The sequence below is a fragment of the Spodoptera frugiperda genome, chromosome 1, assembly GCF_023101765.2.
Source record: "Spodoptera frugiperda isolate SF20-4 chromosome 1, AGI-APGP_CSIRO_Sfru_2.0, whole genome shotgun sequence".
Lineage (NCBI taxonomy): Eukaryota > Metazoa > Arthropoda > Insecta > Lepidoptera > Noctuidae > Spodoptera > Spodoptera frugiperda.
Genome location: NC_064212.1, coordinates 6,117,589 through 6,134,240, shown reverse-complemented (window position 1 = coordinate 6,134,240; position 16,652 = coordinate 6,117,589). Strand labels below are relative to the sequence as shown.

The following is a 16,652-nucleotide window of genomic DNA, read 5'->3' as shown; positions in this document are numbered from 1 at the left end:
GCACCTTAAATGGAGAGCAGCGACCCTGAGAAATTTTCGAAAATAAAATTTCCTCATGTATATAAAATATTAAAAAAATATTTACGTGTATAGAAGGAAGTTGAATGGTAAATAAAAGTAATACAGCAAAATATAAAATTAAAATATGAAACATGGTCTTTTACAGAATAAATGATAAATATACACGAAGGTACAGTAAAAAAATAACGTGGGTTGTCAATGTCAGTGACAATGTCAAATGACAAAATGAGTGATAGATATGATTTTGACTGTCAGTGACAGTGACCCTTGTTTTCATTTAAAAAAGATTTTAATAAGTTTTTAAACTTATTTTGAAAATGATATCAACATCAACAAGATAATTATATCACAAACATTTCATGCAATTGAAGACTTGACGCACATACATAACTTATTTGTAGCTTGAATTGTAATAGAGATGTCTTCAGCAATGGTTTTAAGAACAATATTTTGCAAATTTAAACCGACGTATTTGTCGCTATATTATAGTGTTTTTAAATTAACTCCCACCTCAATTATTCAACATGTGTTAAACAGGCCCCCGTGTGGCATTTTTATTAAATTACCAATTATATCCATAGCTTCGTATGCGACTAGAACTAGGACTACGGAAAAACGTGGTAATATTATGATTTTCTACATATTACTTGTACACACCACAAATATTATATACGACTACTTTAAGTATTAGTTTCTATATCAATTGGGGTTTTTTTAGATTTCAATGCCACCAAAGCAAAGATCATATTAGCCCTCAATTTTCAGTCTGCCGAAGATGCATTACCATTTTATAAACTATCTTTAAAAACCTTGATACATGTATTAAAAGTTACCAAAAACGATGAAAGTAAAGGGTACTGCAAAAATAGGTTATATTATATTGCATCCCGGCTAAAGGTAAGGCTAAAATAATTTTAATGTTTTGCACATCATATCTAAGGAAAACATACTTTAACCCGTCGTATGCTGGAGCGCAGATCTGTGCCAGACACAATGTGTATTCTATTGTGTCTTATATACCCGCAGAAGGTTAAGCACAAAGCTCTGCAACATTGCCGAGTTTATTTTGTACTATAAATAACTATTACTTTCCATGTGCAATACTAGCCAAGGTGTTAGGAGCTTGTTTTAGAAAGATTTATTATATCTATACTAGTCTAGTCTCAAAATGTTTCAAAAAATTTCAGGTGCCTCCATCAGTATTGAGCGAAAAATTAGCTAAGAGGACTTTCATTTATGGCCTGTCATTTGACTGGATTGAGAAAGCATTGGATGTACTTATAGGTAAAAATATGTATTTTACTTTTAAAATCTTTAGTAAAATAATTATTCTTCTTTTATTAAACATGTAAACTAGAATGATTTCTAAAATTCTTTTCAATTTTTTTTCCAGAAATGAATGTAGCTTCTGATCGTATTTTGAGGGATTTATGGGTGTTAAAATATCACCATGAGACTATCCAAGAGAGACTCGTAAAGGTAAAAAATCTAGGCATTGACAATCTCTACCCATGGATGGTGAGATGTTCCGAAGACATATTGAATAGGTATAAGACTTTTTCATAGATATATAATGCACTTCAGCACTTTAGTAAACAAGAAGCTTATCTAATATGTCATTTTTACATTCTACTTATCTAAATGTATAATATTGTTATACAATGTAATATTAAAAGTGCAAAGCTACTACACTCAAATAATTTTTAAATTAATTTGATCTTATTCTGAGAGAAAATAATTCATAAAAAATTGTAATGAGTTGTTGCTAGGTAGGCTTATTTTGGATGGCGGAAAATCGTCCTATGACTTTTCCGCCTTGGGTGAGGCTAAATGAGTGTCAGACTCTTACTGAATAAAAGCCAGCCTCCTGTACTTCGAGTCGGAGCGCCGGTTATCCGGCTCTGGGTCCCATCTGTGGAGGTCTGATTGTTCTTTGAGGGGCGCGTGGAACGCGATGCGCTGTACGCTCTTTTCCAGGTTTTGGGCATTTAACATTACATATTGTAATGTTAATAAATAACACGTGAACATGATGTTTGGACTACGCGACTTGTTGATCTTGATCACCACGTGGTTACTCCAGCATTGTTTAGTAGAGGTCCCATAGGTTTGGCCGGGTGTACTATGCCATATCGAATATCAAATTAAACGACCACTATATCGATACAAACCCTAAATATTTGAACCACTGATTACATATTTCAAGGTATTGTAGGATATAGGTATGATAAGTAAAACCATGCTGTTTGACGCCTGGACCTACACCGCGAGACCGGGACCACGTGGCTATTTATGTTCCAAACATTCTGGTTTTAGTTAAGCTAACTTTCTGAATGGTACCTGTTTTACTTTAATTATCTTATTTATTTTATTTCTTTCGGAATGTTGACGTACTTATTCGTTTTTCTTGTAGCCGGAAAAGACTTCAAACATGTATGGTGGGTCATCTCGACAAAGAGAACCTCAAGGCATGACAATAATTTATGAATTATAAAATACCTGCACCACTGAAAACTATTCGTGTAACAAAGGTACAAAAATGACTTAAATGGGCCCAATTTCTTTAAAGCACCAGGGCCATACAATATAATTGTGGTATATCACTATATTAGAGAAACAGAACAAGACATTTTGGGTTTGTTTTGGATTCAAAACAAACGTATCTTGCTAATCGGCTGAATGTGTCTCTAGATACTGTTCAAGAAATGTGTTTTAAAATACCTGCATTGAAAACGATTCGTGTAACAAAGGTACAAAAATGACTTAGACAGGCCCAATTTCTTTAAAACACCATGGCTATACAATATAAGTGTGGTGTATAGAAACACCAGAACAATCATTCAATTCGGACCAGTAGTTGGATATTAGCGCGTTCAAACAAACAATCAAACAAATTGCAAACTCTTCAGCTTTATAATATTAGTAGGACTAAGAATATAGTTAAATTATGTTCTTACTAATTAATAAAACTTGCAGTAAATTTTTAGGTAAAACATTTTCTGGACTTCCTTGAATCGGAAGGATTCAATGTTGAAGAAATTGCCACAAAACCCAGAGTTTTATCAGCATCACAAAAAACAGTGAAGAAGAGGCTAGATACACTACGCAACCTGGGATTGAAAGAGATAAATTTAAATGTTCTTTGTAGAAGTAAAAAAGACTTTAAGAAGTACTGTGAATCAATAGAGTCTTTGTCAGAACAAGGTAAATAACATACGCAATACCTGGTGACTTTCATTTTATATCGAAATTGTTCACCTTGTGCCTACAATAAAATTACCCATTGTATATTTATGTTATGATTAACTGTTTTATTTTTTCAGATACCTGTTAGAACAAACAACAGAACTGATTCTTAATTGAATTTTTTTTACCTTAAATTGAGATGGACATCAGAAAAAGTGAATCGTTATTATTAGTATTATACAGAAGCTAGTTTTAGGATCGTTGTAGAAGTTGAAGTGCCAAATAAAACAAAAAATATTCATAAATAAAAACCTTTACAAAACCTTCACAAATGTTGTTGAACTTTATTTTCCTAAAAGCAATATTTCCACAATACAGAAGTTGTTAACCTATACCAATTTATTTTTTAATATGAATAATCTATCTAAAATCTGCAAAAAGCAAGTAGCCTAGTGAACGTGAATCAAAACTAAAACATGATTTAAGTGTTTATTTTCGTGTTCTGATAACATAAAATTATGTAATCAGCAGTCAGCACTGAAACATTGGAAAAGTATGCTTCTGGCTTGTCATGCCTACAGATGTAAAGATAAATATTGATGATTTCACATTATGTATACTTCATTCCATTTAAGAAATGTACAACTGATTTGTCACTAATAATAATTAAAATATAATGATAGGTATCACTAAATTTTATTTTTCGTATAATACATATAATTATTATGGAATCCAATAACCCATACATGGATTAATACTAATCTAGTGCCAGATTTGAGTTACCAGTTCAGTTGAAGTACAGCTAACTAGAACTCAAATTACTTAGCCTTATTAAAGTAATAAACAATACAATTTGAAAATCACCTACAAATGATAGCAATTAGACCTATGAGGTATCACAGGCAGGTTATTAGTTGAAAATGAACATTTAATTTCTAAATCTACAATTTTGTTTTCATAAGCCTACAGCCAATTTTCACAACAAATTAACTGCACCTTTTTACAGTACATTATTAGAGATAGACCCACAAAACAATTAGTGATGTAAGCTTACAATACTTTATTTAAATTCTGCAACAAATTTTAATTAGAGGCACAGGAATACAGTTAACTCCAAACAAGTCAATACACTGCACGCAATAGTCAAATATTTCTAGCATTCTGTGAACTAAGTATAACAGTTACAAGTGTATACCTACTTAGTTTAATTTACATAATAACCTATGATAAAATTATATAGTGTGAGGTTTGAGTAAGAATCCATAATTGTGGACAATTGAACTACTGGTGTGCACACTGTACTCCAGGGCCAGTGTGCATGTGCTCTTCATCATCACTGGCATAAGCTTCCTCCCGACCTCTACCACGTTCGCTTGCTGTATACTCCATCAAATTAACTTCCTCCACATCTTCTCCAGTGGGCATTACAAATGCTGGGCGAGGAGGCAACACAGATTCTATTTGTTTCATCTGCTCTTCAGTAGCAAAGTTGTTTTCAGGGAAAACAACATCAAACTTAATATAAAGGTTGCCTTTTTCAAATGGATTTTTAAATTGAGGCATACCTTCACCCTGTATACCCTTCAGGTCTCCTGGCTTGATCACTTCTCCTGGAGCATGTCTAACCAGTAAGTCCCGGCCATCTAAATGCTTAATAACAAACTCAAAGCCACACAATGCCTCAGTTAGTGTAATTTCATGTTTGATCACTAGATCATCACCAGTTCTCTGGAAGATATCATGAGGCTTCTGTTGCAGCACAATGATCACATCACCAGGTTGAGTGTCAGGTTGCTGATCACCCTCACCTCTGAAGAAAATCTTTTGGTTCTCACGCATACCTTTCTCAATGTGCACCTCTAAGATTTTAGTTTCATTTAAAACTTTCTTACCTTTGCATTTTGGGCACTTATCTTTATCATTAATGGTTTCACCCTGACCATGGCAGGTGGGGCAACGAGACTGAAATTGACGAGTCATGTGTGGTGCAATTTGTTGATAAGACACTTTAACACCCTGTCCGTGACAGTCCTTGCAAACCACTACAGATCCTGGCTTACCACCGATTCCCTTACAAGGTCCGCAAATTACATTTTTACTTAGCTGTAACTTAGTGGTTTTTCCCATGTACATGTCTTCCAAAGAAACTTTAAGTGGGTGCATAGTATCTTCCCCGCGAGCTGGACCTCGAGCTCTGCTGCCGCCTCCCATGCCAAATATATCACCGAAAAAGTGTCCAAACAAATCATCGGGAGGAAAGCCACCACCCTGACCACCTTCTTGTAAGCCTTTCAAGCCATACTTGTCATAAATTTGTCTTTTCTTCGTGTCGGACAAGACTTCATAGGCATAGCTAATTTCCTTGAATTTATCCCCTGCAGCAGGATTTTTGTCTGGATGGAATTCCTTAGCTAATTTATGATAACTCTGAAAGTAAAAATATTAAGATTATTATCAAAATCACCACGCATAGAACAATGGACAAAAATCATGCAATGAATAGATGACATTACATGTGCGATCGGATTATTGTAGAAACTTGAAAAAGAACACTTACCCTTTTTATTTCAGACTCACTAGCACTTCTAGACACTCCCAAAATCTCGTATAATTTATTATCAGCCATTTTTCCCAAGATATAAAGGAAAGAAAGAATGAGGAGTAAGCTGTGATTAAATGTGCACTAGAAAAGGTTTTTAATTTTTCAAGCACAAAGGTCGCAGCTACATTCAGCCTACGACTAGCGGTTTTGTTCTTTCTAGTGGCATCGATTTAGTCTATGGAATTTGGAAAAAATAATATTTATTTTATTTTATTATAGATTATTGTCTAGTTATACTTTTGACTGTATTATAAATTAGCAATTACTATAAAATAATAGCCAAATGTCTTAACAAGTAAATACCTACACCGAAATAAATATGTAAGTCTAAGAATACACTATCTTTTTATACATTACGTATTTTAGTTTTAAATTAAGTACAATTTTGTGTATTACTAGTAAAAAATTCTTAATTTTAAACTAAAATTAAACTGTTTTATGTATAACTTTCCTCTTAGTAAATTTGTGATTATACAGGTTAGTGTACAAAGCCCTGGTGTTATGACTCAGTATCCGTTACTATAGACAAACACGAACGTGACGTTAGCAGGTTAAAATCGCGCGCTCTTCAATTTTACTGAATTCATACCAAAGAGTTTAATATTTTAAAATTCTGGTATCTGGATGTCTATTATTTTCTATGAGTTTCGATTTTTGGTGTTTTTAAGTTTACAATGAGTATTTATTAGTGAACTATAAAAAACAGTAAATAGCTTATCTACTACGTAGTGTAAAGTATACTCTTTAATTCATTGATTTTGATAGACAATTAATATACTGCTTTGGGCTGAACTAGTATCTATCTAACCCATGTCCTAGTGTTTCAGTGTATCTACTAAACTTAAGTAGGCAGGTAGAGGTACTAACATGTAGCGCGCGCAAAGTAAATACCTAGTAATAAGTACTACTTACATGAAATATCTACAAGGCCTACAACATTCACTTCAAGATATTTATTTATTTTAATTGAACTTAATGGTGCATCCTCGCTTGTTTATATCTACCTACCTATATGGCCAATAACACGAAATAAATAAAAGGAACCGGTAATATCGAGTAAATGTAAGTTAGCTGCCAAATATTATATTTCATTATAATGGTGATCTTTATTAGGTATTATATAATTTTTATAATCATTTATTTATTTCTTATACTTGATTATTACATTTTTAAATATTAAATTAAAAAGAAAAAAAAAATTTAAAAATATAAAAAGCAGTAGCCCACCAGTAACGGGATAAATCCAAGCTACCGGTGGTCAGGGCTCAAGAGAGAGGAATTTCCGGACAATACGCGCCGTGTCCAGAAGTACTGCCTTCTGCATCAGGCTCTTGATCCAACCGTCTAACGTTAGCCTACTCAGGTGTTGGTCGAGGCTTTTGGCTTTATATAATTTACTATTATTATTTTAAAACACAATGCCTCACCTGTGGCCTCACGCTAGAATTTTCTCCTGTGTCGCGGGGCGTTTACAAACACATTCCTACCATACATGACGCCCAGACACAACATTTTATGGCATAGAGTTCCTCCGTGCAGCTAGGCTTTTTGTAAAAATTGACAATTCGAAACATAATAATTTGAAGTGAGTTCGATCGCAATCTCAATCTCATACGTCATTGGTCGAGATTATTCTCAAAACCAATGACACGGCGGACCGCGATCGAGCTCACTTCGAATTGACAATTACAGAAGTTCTGTAACAGAACAGCTTAGTAGGAATCGAACCCGCTATACCGCTACATATTACGCGGCAGCCAGTTGCCCGATCTTCGCGTCAACTTCTTTAAGCAATAGTACTATCTATTCTTTTGTGGCTGATGCTTTCAAAAAGCCCTCAACTTTTGGGGAGAAAGACTAGAGAGCTTAACCAGCTTCAAAGCCAGAATTATTTGTTTAAACCTTTAAAAACTGTAAACGTTGTGCTATGTTCCTTTGTAACAAAGGAACGACAGAAAAAAGCAAGTAGATAGGTAGTCAATCTAGTCTACTGAACTTGAAGAAATAATGCTCACATATATATAAACTATGAGTAGGTAAGTTGGTAATATTATTTTTTTCAAATTACTACTAAATGGAATTTGGTCGTTTGATACTTACCTAGTTTAAGCATAACATTCCAAAAAATTCTAGCACACACGTAATACTATTCTCATACCTATTATATAGGTATTTATTTTGTCATAAGGTAACAAACATACTCGTATGACGTCATACAGTGAATATTTATGACACCACTTACCTGTGAAAGTTCGCCCCGAGCACCGACTGTCGAGTGTAACTTGCAACCAGCGTTTTGTTTGACTCGTGATGTGATGACCGGTACGGAAAACATCAGAAATTCCTTATGTAGATAAATAAGCCCCTACTTTTAACGAGCTAATACTGACACAAACTTTAGGCACTACATAACTAAAACTTAAACTAAAAAAACACCCGAAATTAGTACGTACCTACAAATGAACGATCGTGTTTGTTTAAATTCTTCGAAAGCGAAATGAAAGTGTTAGGTTTATGAGTAAATCAAACATGTTGTTTCCACACTTGCATAACTTATTGCATAAGTCCTAAAATTAATTGTGAGCCCTGATGGGTACGTTTATTACGACTGATCACGTTTGACCCATGGTTATCGCATTTCACGTCCTAAAATGGCCAGTAAGCCATCACTTATTGAAGTCGTACGGGCAATACTACCGGGTCATTGGGGTACCTACCTATTTGTAATTGAAATAAGCACGTAACAATGGTGTTATTGTCGATTCTATTGTGAAATTATTATTATGTTCATAACATCGAACTGTAAAAACTTTAAGTGGGTACTTCTTCAATCCGGCGTCGGCGATCGCGATGTACACAAATAAATAAAGAATCCTTCAACTCCTCTCCGAAGTCGCCGCGATTGACTAGTATTGCTTGCACTTGACCTTCCTATCGAGGCGCTAACAGAGCCTAGGTCATATTATGTCTAGGCGTGGAGCCTGGGTACTAGTCTACAACAGTTTCTTGGGCAGCCTCACATAACTCACTGCATTTATTGGTGTAGTATATTGTGATTCTTTTTGCACATGTCATATCAACTACTTCAACTAGAATTTTACTGCTTCGGTAACTTGTGATGTTGATATTGTTTGTTTTTGGCCAGAATAATAATCTTGCTGGGATTAAGACAAATATCTTCGACTACCAATTCATTCGGTAGTCGTTAACTACCTCAGTCAATCTTAAATCTTTAAGGAATTAACTGGGCAGTACAGTAAGCATGTTCTCTTTTCTGTGGTAAGAGTACCTAACTGTCTTTACTCAAGAGTAAAGAGATTTTAACTTCAGGAACAACATTAAACCAACAAATTAATGTAATTTGACAAATGACTGCCTCGTTGGTCGAGTGGTCGCAAGTGCGAATGACGGACAAGGGGTCTCGGGTTCGATTCCCGGTTCGGGTAATGTATTACTGGGCTATTATGGGTTGTTCGAAAATTTCTCAGTGGTATCACGGAGTCTAGAATTGTGCCTAGTATATGGCAATAGGCTCACCCCCTATTAGATGGGACTTATAACACAAATGGTGAAAAGTGGGTGTACGTTGTATAGCGGCATTGCTTGCCGTAATATGTCCTACCTCTTCGGTGATAAAAGGCGACGTTGCATATATTAATGTAATTTTTTTATTTGCGTCACAGCAAACGGTTTTAACCTTGTGGCCACTGAGCTGCTATAGTCTAGAGTTTTTAGATAACGAACTGAAGAAGCAGATATCTGGTCAAGATCAAACCATGACGACTTGGTTGTCACGAGTTCACAAGATGTCGTGGTTCAGGCGCAGCGTCAAAGTCACGCACGATGATAAGATAGATAGATACTACAGTATAAGTCCTAGACAACTATCAAGTCTCATAGCACGAAATGGCAGTAGCTTTTCAATCCTAGATTTGTACATTCACACGAATTTTCGATGGGAAAATATTAAGATTCAAAAAGTAATAAGGGTTTATAAGAAGATTTGGAAGCTCAATGACAAAAAAACAGCTTTATACTCCACGTCCACAATACACAATGTAATGGACTCAAGTCACTCAGTGCCTATGGTTAGTGTAAGTAGGTACTGCTGGACCATCCAATTATTATCTATGCATGATTGATTGCATTACGGACACGGGTCATACAAAAATACACCCTCCCGTGCTTCCTTCAAATATCATGTGAGATCAATGAATTTTATTTGTTGAGAACAGATTAAATTAGAGGAGATGCGTCCACCACCACTAAATAATGAAGGTTAAGTTCAATTTTTTTTTAATATCTTCAAGAAACTGAAGAAAATGATGCTTATAAGATCTGTACCTTGCAGATATAACAAGCGGAATTTGCACGTCTTAAAATCTGGTTTCATAGATAGTAAAAGGTGGAATGTAGCTTCTGCAAGGAGCTAGGGGGCAACATAACCTCTCGGTCTGGTCATGTAGCAGACGGGTACGGCGGCGGGGCGCGGGCGTTCGGTCGCTGGCGTTGCGCAACATACTACACTCGACGTTCATCTTCTCCAAGCCTTTCGATAATAACCTCGTGGGTAATTATCTAAGTCGAGGATATCGCTGGGGACGTTTCGAGAATATTGCAAGACTATAAACTGTGCAGTTAGCCTCTAAATGCGAAATGTAATATAACAGTGATACACCTACGTTCATCTAGATATTTGGCGAATTATTCCTAAGAAGCACATGGGGTTGCGTTTTATTTATTTTTTACTGGATGTGTCTGTCTTAACAATGTAGGTCGTATATAGGTACAAGAAAGCTCTGATTTGCAGTGGTCTAGGGAAATTGCTGGGCTTGTCCCAACAAAAAATAAACAGTTTGACAAGGAACTCAATTAGTTTCAAGCTGGGTGCGCAAAAGCCAGTAGCAGCACGACATTGACAGTCACCGAGTAAATATGAGCCTCTAGAATGGCTTGAAACTAGCCGATTTCCTCGATAACTACATGAGTAAGCCGAAAAACAAAAATTAAAAAGTGTAATACGCTCACTAAGTTGGGAGCCAGTTTAAAAGGCAACTTCCAGACTCAGTGGTGGTTTAAATAAAGCGGCACTTTACAGTCAAATCACTTTTAATGTCTATTTACATAATTTTCCGAACACGAGACAAAAACTTAATACAAAACTACTTGATACAAAATGGCGGATAATCGAAAGTTCTAGATTAAAATGGCGTGATATAGAGCCGCGGAGGATTTCTCAACACGTCCGTACGCGTCGGTGGTCGGGGCGCTCTCTCTCTCACCGCTCGCAATGGCTGCGCTGGCGCGCGAGGTTGCGGCGGTCGGGAGAGGTGGTCGTTCACGCGCTCTCATTGGACGTCCGCGTGACGTTGCAACCACAGAGTAGTCACACCATAGACTACGTATGTTACCTTTTTTAATCCCCGCGCTACATCCTCCCCCTCTAGCCTAACAAAGTGCCCTCACTGTTGGGCTAGTCTAGATCGATAGCGCGATCTGCCACGCTCGCGTTTCTCATGAACGGGTAACTCTACATGGCCTGCGGAAGGCGTGAGGTGCGAAGCGTGATATTGCCCTACGTTCGCCCAAGTCCGTACGCTCTCCAGACCGTGAGTTATTAAGCTGATAACTTTACCTATCTTATAAGAGAGTAATGCCTAGTGTCGTCAGAGAATTTGTATTAGCAGTCAGATCGTGGTCTCCCCCTAGAGGGTTCGTCGGACTCTATGTCCTCGATACTCATACGTACCTCTGGGGTCCATCGGCTGACTGCTGCGAACACTGCTGCTTTTCTCTGGCATGTCGATGTCTATCATGCATAAGTCACACTCGTCCTGGTCGCCTGCACTAACGGGTTGCGACATGGTACCTGCAACTACCTGTGAGCGACGGGGTGTGTACTCAATGCTGAGATCGAACTCTCGTAACATCGGGGCCCATCTGGCCAGTTTACCGCTAGGTGACCTCTGACCCATCAGCCACCCTAAGGGCTGGTAGTCAGTCCTGACAATGACCTTCGCGGTTTTCACATACCCGCGGAACTTACCGAGTGCCCACACGACGGCGAGAGCCTCTCGCTCAGTCGTGGAGTAGTTCCTCTCGGCACTAGTGAGGAGTCGACTCGCGTACTCAACTGGCTGTTCGTCATGGCCCTCCCCCTGCATGAGAACAGCCCCAATACAATAGGCGCTGTTATCAACGCAAAGGATAAACGGCCTTGACGCGTCCGCCTGGCGGAGAATAGGAGCGGAAACGAGCAGAGACTTAATGCGCTCATACGCCTCCTGTTGTTCGGTGCCCCATTGCCAGGCACTCGACTTCTTCAGGAGGTCAGTGAGGGGTCTCGCGATTCCTGCATAGTTAGCAATAAAGCGTCGATACTTACACGACATGCGCAAGAAACACTCTAGTTGCTTCACGTTCTGCGGAGCAGCCAGGTTGGCGACAACTGCAGCCTTGTCTGCATCGACTTTGATCCCGCCTTTTCGAAGTAAACTTACTTTATTACGACGACGCGCAGCGCCCTTCGACGCGGGTACAACGCACGTGGCTCGCGGCGCGCGATCTACGATGCACGCACTAGGTGTACGCCGCCGCGCGGGGGTAAACTTACCTTCACGCGGTCGCGGTGCTGGGTCGTCGGCAGAAGCGGTGTGCAATAGGCCGGCGTCGGCGCTATTGCTCGAGCCTAAGGTGTAAGTATACACGAAATCATAACGTCGTTCCGGGCTGTCCGAGAACGACCATGTACGTCGGGCGACGTCTATAACCATGCCGGCCCGAGTCAAGAAATCTATACCTAACAGAGTCCTAACATTCCTACCAGGCAACACTAGGAACTGGCATCTTACTCGTCGGCCTACAATTATAACGTCTGTCTCGGCTGCCAGCAAGTTCCTCCATCCTTGTGTGCCGTCGGCTAGGCGCACGAAACGTCTCGTTTCGGTAAATCGAACTCCTGAGTTTACTAAGATTCGGTATAAGAGCGGGCTCGCTATACTATGCGTGGCGCCGGTATCTACAACGGCCACGCCCCTACGGCCCTCGACACTAATATTCACCATCGGGTGATCGTCGCGCGTACTCAGACATGCACTCGTAATGCTAACACACGACTCGGTATTAACCCTAGTGTAACTATTATTCCTAACATCGACGTTATGCATACAAAAATCTACATCAACTTTGTTGAAAGATATTTTGTCGTCGGACTTCGACGTTGTGTTCACGCAAACATCACATTTCGACCTCACGACTCCCTGCTTGCCACACCCATAACAACGTACCTCCCTAGGTGTTGTATTATTATTATTTCTGCTATTAGCCTTCTCGCGATTACGACACTCGTCGCTAACATGCCCAAAAAGCCTACAGAAACTACAACGCGGTCTACTTCTGTTGTTGCAACGTGACGAAGTCGCGCCCGTGGTCGCGGAACTCGATAGCTTGAGAACACGGTCGGTAGTACATGTTTCGGTCAAATTATTATTACTAACATTATCGGAATCTACTTTAGACGCTTTGTAGGTATCCTCCGCGATCCTAGCCTTATGTAAAAGGTCGTCTAATCCACGAACACTATCTCGCGGCACACATTTCACTACGCGTCTATGTAATAAGCCGTAACAAATGTCAGTTTGTAACGTCTGATTTAGAGTGTAAGGCAACCTAGCGATTAACGCGCGCACTCTACATATAAATGACTCCGCACGTTCTTCCTGCTGTTCCTTCCCGAAGATCTCGCGCAGGATGAGGTGCGCGGGCTGCGCGACGCCATAGGTCGCACGGAGGCGCGCGGTCGCGTCCGCCCATGTAGTGACCGACGCTTTTACGCCGCGCCACCACACGGCGGCTTCGCCCTCAAGGAGCATGGGTAACCCACGCAGGGCGTGTTCGTCGCTCACTGCTGCGCACTCCTTGTAGATCTCGACGGCGTCCAGGAATGCTTCCAGGACCTCAGCGTCCGGGGAGGTCCCGTCGAATCTCGCCGTGCACTTCACGAAGTTAGCGTCGCTGCACGGCGGCGCTGCGACGGCGGTACCACCGCCGGTCACGTTGGAAAATGGAGGAGGCCCGACTGGGGTGGAAGCTCTGAAGTCGCCGCCGGATCCCATCAGCGTGTTAACGAGACTTCTGTTAGCCTCCACCTGCGCACGCGTAATCGTTTCGATCAGCGTGGATAGAAACTCTTGGGTGAAGTGGGGAGCAGGTACTGTCGACCTCGAGCCGGCGCTCGCGGCTACGTCCGCGTGGCCGCGCTCGGCGACGATCTCCTCTTCAGTGAGAGTGATGTTCCCTTCATCTCCCTGTTGTTGACGGAGGGCTTCCCCTCTCCTCGTTGTCGGCATCTTCACGCTTATGTAACGGTCGTAACGGTTCGGCCTACTAGTTGGGCGCCAGTGTAATAAACACTAAAGTTGGGAGCCAGTTTAAAAGGCAACTTCCAGACTCAGTGGTGGTTTAAATAAAGCGACACTTTACAGTCAAATCACTTTTAATGTCTATTTACATAATTTTCCGAACACGAGACAAAAACTTAATACAAAACTACTTGATACAAAATGGCGGATAATCGAAAGTTCTAGATTAAAATGGCGTGATATAGAGCCGCGGAGGATTTCTCAACACGTCCGTACGCGTCGGTGGTCGGGGCGCTCTCTCTCTCACCGCTCGCAATGGCTGCGCTGGCGCGCGAGGTTGCGGCGGTCGGGAGAGGTGGTCGTTCACGCGCTCTCATTGGACGTCCGCGTGACGTTGCAACCACAGAGTAGTCACACCATAGACTACGTATGTTACCTTTTTTAATCCCCGCGCTACAAAAGTAAATTGCTTAGATATCAGCAGACATGGACAACATAATATGCCAATCTAGAATACCTATCTAAGCATTTCATTGCGCAACAGATTAAATATTTAATAAGTATGAATTAAATTCTATTTCAGAAAACGATGGTTTACATCACAAAAAAACTTTCTCAAAACATTTAATTTGTTTAAATAATTTTAATAAAATGTTATTTTCCTCGCTGATCTTGAATTTTAATACCTAGGTACTACTACGACTTTCCTTGTTACATAAGTTACCTACATGTTATTATTATTACACTGAACACAAACAAGCCGATTATTACAAAAACGTTGATTTTAACCATTTTGTAAAAGGTCACTTCAATTAATTATTATGTTATCAGCTTACTACGTAACGGTTTGACGAGGACTCGACTAGTTTCAAGCCATGCTAGAGGCTCATATTCATGAGCAGCATTTCGCGACATACGACGCGGCGTTTTTGGCCACTGCTGAATTAATTTAGTGTGTCTCACGAAAGTTATAGTAAACCGTCACTTCAAGGTCAGCATAATGTGGCTTGTGGCATAAGCTTCTGCAGGAACACGCAATTAGCCTCCTGAAAAAGGGGATACTGTAAGCTTTTAAAGGGCTTGAATAAAATAAATTAACGGTACCTACCTAATTCGGTGTGAAATAGTTACCACCTACGAAAATAAAACCTTATCGCAAAAGTATTTATAATATTTATATCTAGCTACATTATTTAACTTTCACTCATAGTAGCAACAATATAAGTATAGTTATATCAAATCATTCAGTAACCCGACCTCGCATCCGTTGCATTGCATTTGTACATTGCACAAATGCATTGGATGTTGCATACATGTAAATCACATGTTTGTGAATAAGTATGTAGTTGCAAAATAGTATAAATTGTAGCTTTAATAAATATCTGTAGGTCATACTATGCAAAGTTTAGGTACATCTACATAAAACAAAGATGAGGTACGTTAGTACGTGGATGTGGCTTTTATTATTGCGTTAAGTAATGTTTGTAGTAATTTAATTAAAAAGGTCATCAATTACATACAACGATTAAAAAAGTAATTTTACAAGTCGTTTCTTTTTTTTGTCAGGCGCTGACTACAGTTTACGCAACACAACAGTAACACTATTCACTATGTACATACATCAATAGAGGAAGTAGGTATTATACACATAACACGTAATTTTCGACATTTATTTGAAATTCACATATACTTCCTCGTAATCGCGATCCACACATTCTTCTCGTGACCCGTCAAGGCGTTATGCAGTGTTTATGCAAATTAATACATTTTCGGGAATGTTCAATAATTTAAAATTAATTTCGTGATTTCATTATGCAAGTGAGCACCTAAGTCTAGTCATTAAATCCTATTCATTACTAAAACTTATCTATAATAAACATATTTTCGACTATTTTATCTTAACGACATTAATAATTCATGTTTATGCTCAAATTATTAATTCGTAACTTTTTGTAACGAACCGTACAGATGAAAATGAACCCATCTTTAGTAATCAATTTGTGATGATTACGGAGTGATTGACTATTATTTGATAATCCTGATTCAACATGAAATACGATATGACGAAATGGTTGGTTAGGCGATTTAATACGGATTGGGTTTCAGAATTTATTAGCCTCACCTTGTAAAAATACACTGCACAAAACTACATAGCACCAAAAATGACTTAAAAATAATTCGCCGTAAAAATAATTATCTGAAATAATTAAATAATAGCTTTTAGACAGAAAGAGGGAGTATATCCCAGTGACTATCAGGACTTTTAAAGGGGCACCTGGCCTTTTAACTAGACAAGCTCTGGAGCCCTACTAGATAAATTTCGGGTACGTAGACCGTACCTAAACTAAATTGCTAAAAACTTGTGAAGAAAGAATTCTGAAACTTTAAGCGAAAAATTTAATTATCTCAGAAATTGCGGCCAAAGAACTTGTTAACAATAATGAGCATGAATATTATGTCAACGACTTTTAAGTAATGACAGA

The 16,652-nt window shown here is 38.9% G+C and overlaps 3 protein-coding genes across 3 annotated transcripts; 1 reads left to right on the top strand and 2 right to left on the bottom strand.

Annotated features, from left to right (window-relative positions):
• Positions 1–241: 241 nt before the first annotated feature.
• LOC118273309 (transcription termination factor, mitochondrial) lies at positions 242–3,539 on the top strand. Its single transcript, XM_050697407.1, is given in 7 exon segments — positions 242–641; positions 740–918; positions 1,209–1,305; positions 1,415–1,587; positions 2,640–2,771; positions 3,009–3,225; positions 3,345–3,539. Coding segments are annotated over 7 exon segments (1,011 nt in total). The 5' UTR covers positions 242–439; the 3' UTR covers positions 3,356–3,539.
• On the bottom strand, positions 3,505–5,962 carry LOC118273061 (dnaJ homolog subfamily A member 2). The gene is made up of 2 exons (XM_035589825.2): positions 5,765–5,962; positions 3,505–5,634 (listed from the first exon to the last, which is right to left on the bottom strand). The coding sequence occupies exons 1-2, from the start codon at positions 5,831–5,833 to the stop codon at positions 4,489–4,491; spliced, it is 1,215 nt and encodes a 404-aa protein (XP_035445718.1). The 5' UTR covers positions 5,834–5,962; the 3' UTR covers positions 3,505–4,488.
• A 4,855-nt stretch (positions 5,963–10,817) lies between these two features.
• Positions 10,818–15,236, bottom strand: LOC118264740 (uncharacterized). Its single transcript, XM_050697159.1, has one exon. It carries the CDS (start codon positions 14,155–14,157, stop codon positions 11,515–11,517), a length of 2,643 nt encoding a protein of 880 aa, XP_050553116.1. The 5' UTR covers positions 14,158–15,236; the 3' UTR covers positions 10,818–11,514.
• Positions 15,237–16,652: the final 1,416 nt, after the last annotated feature.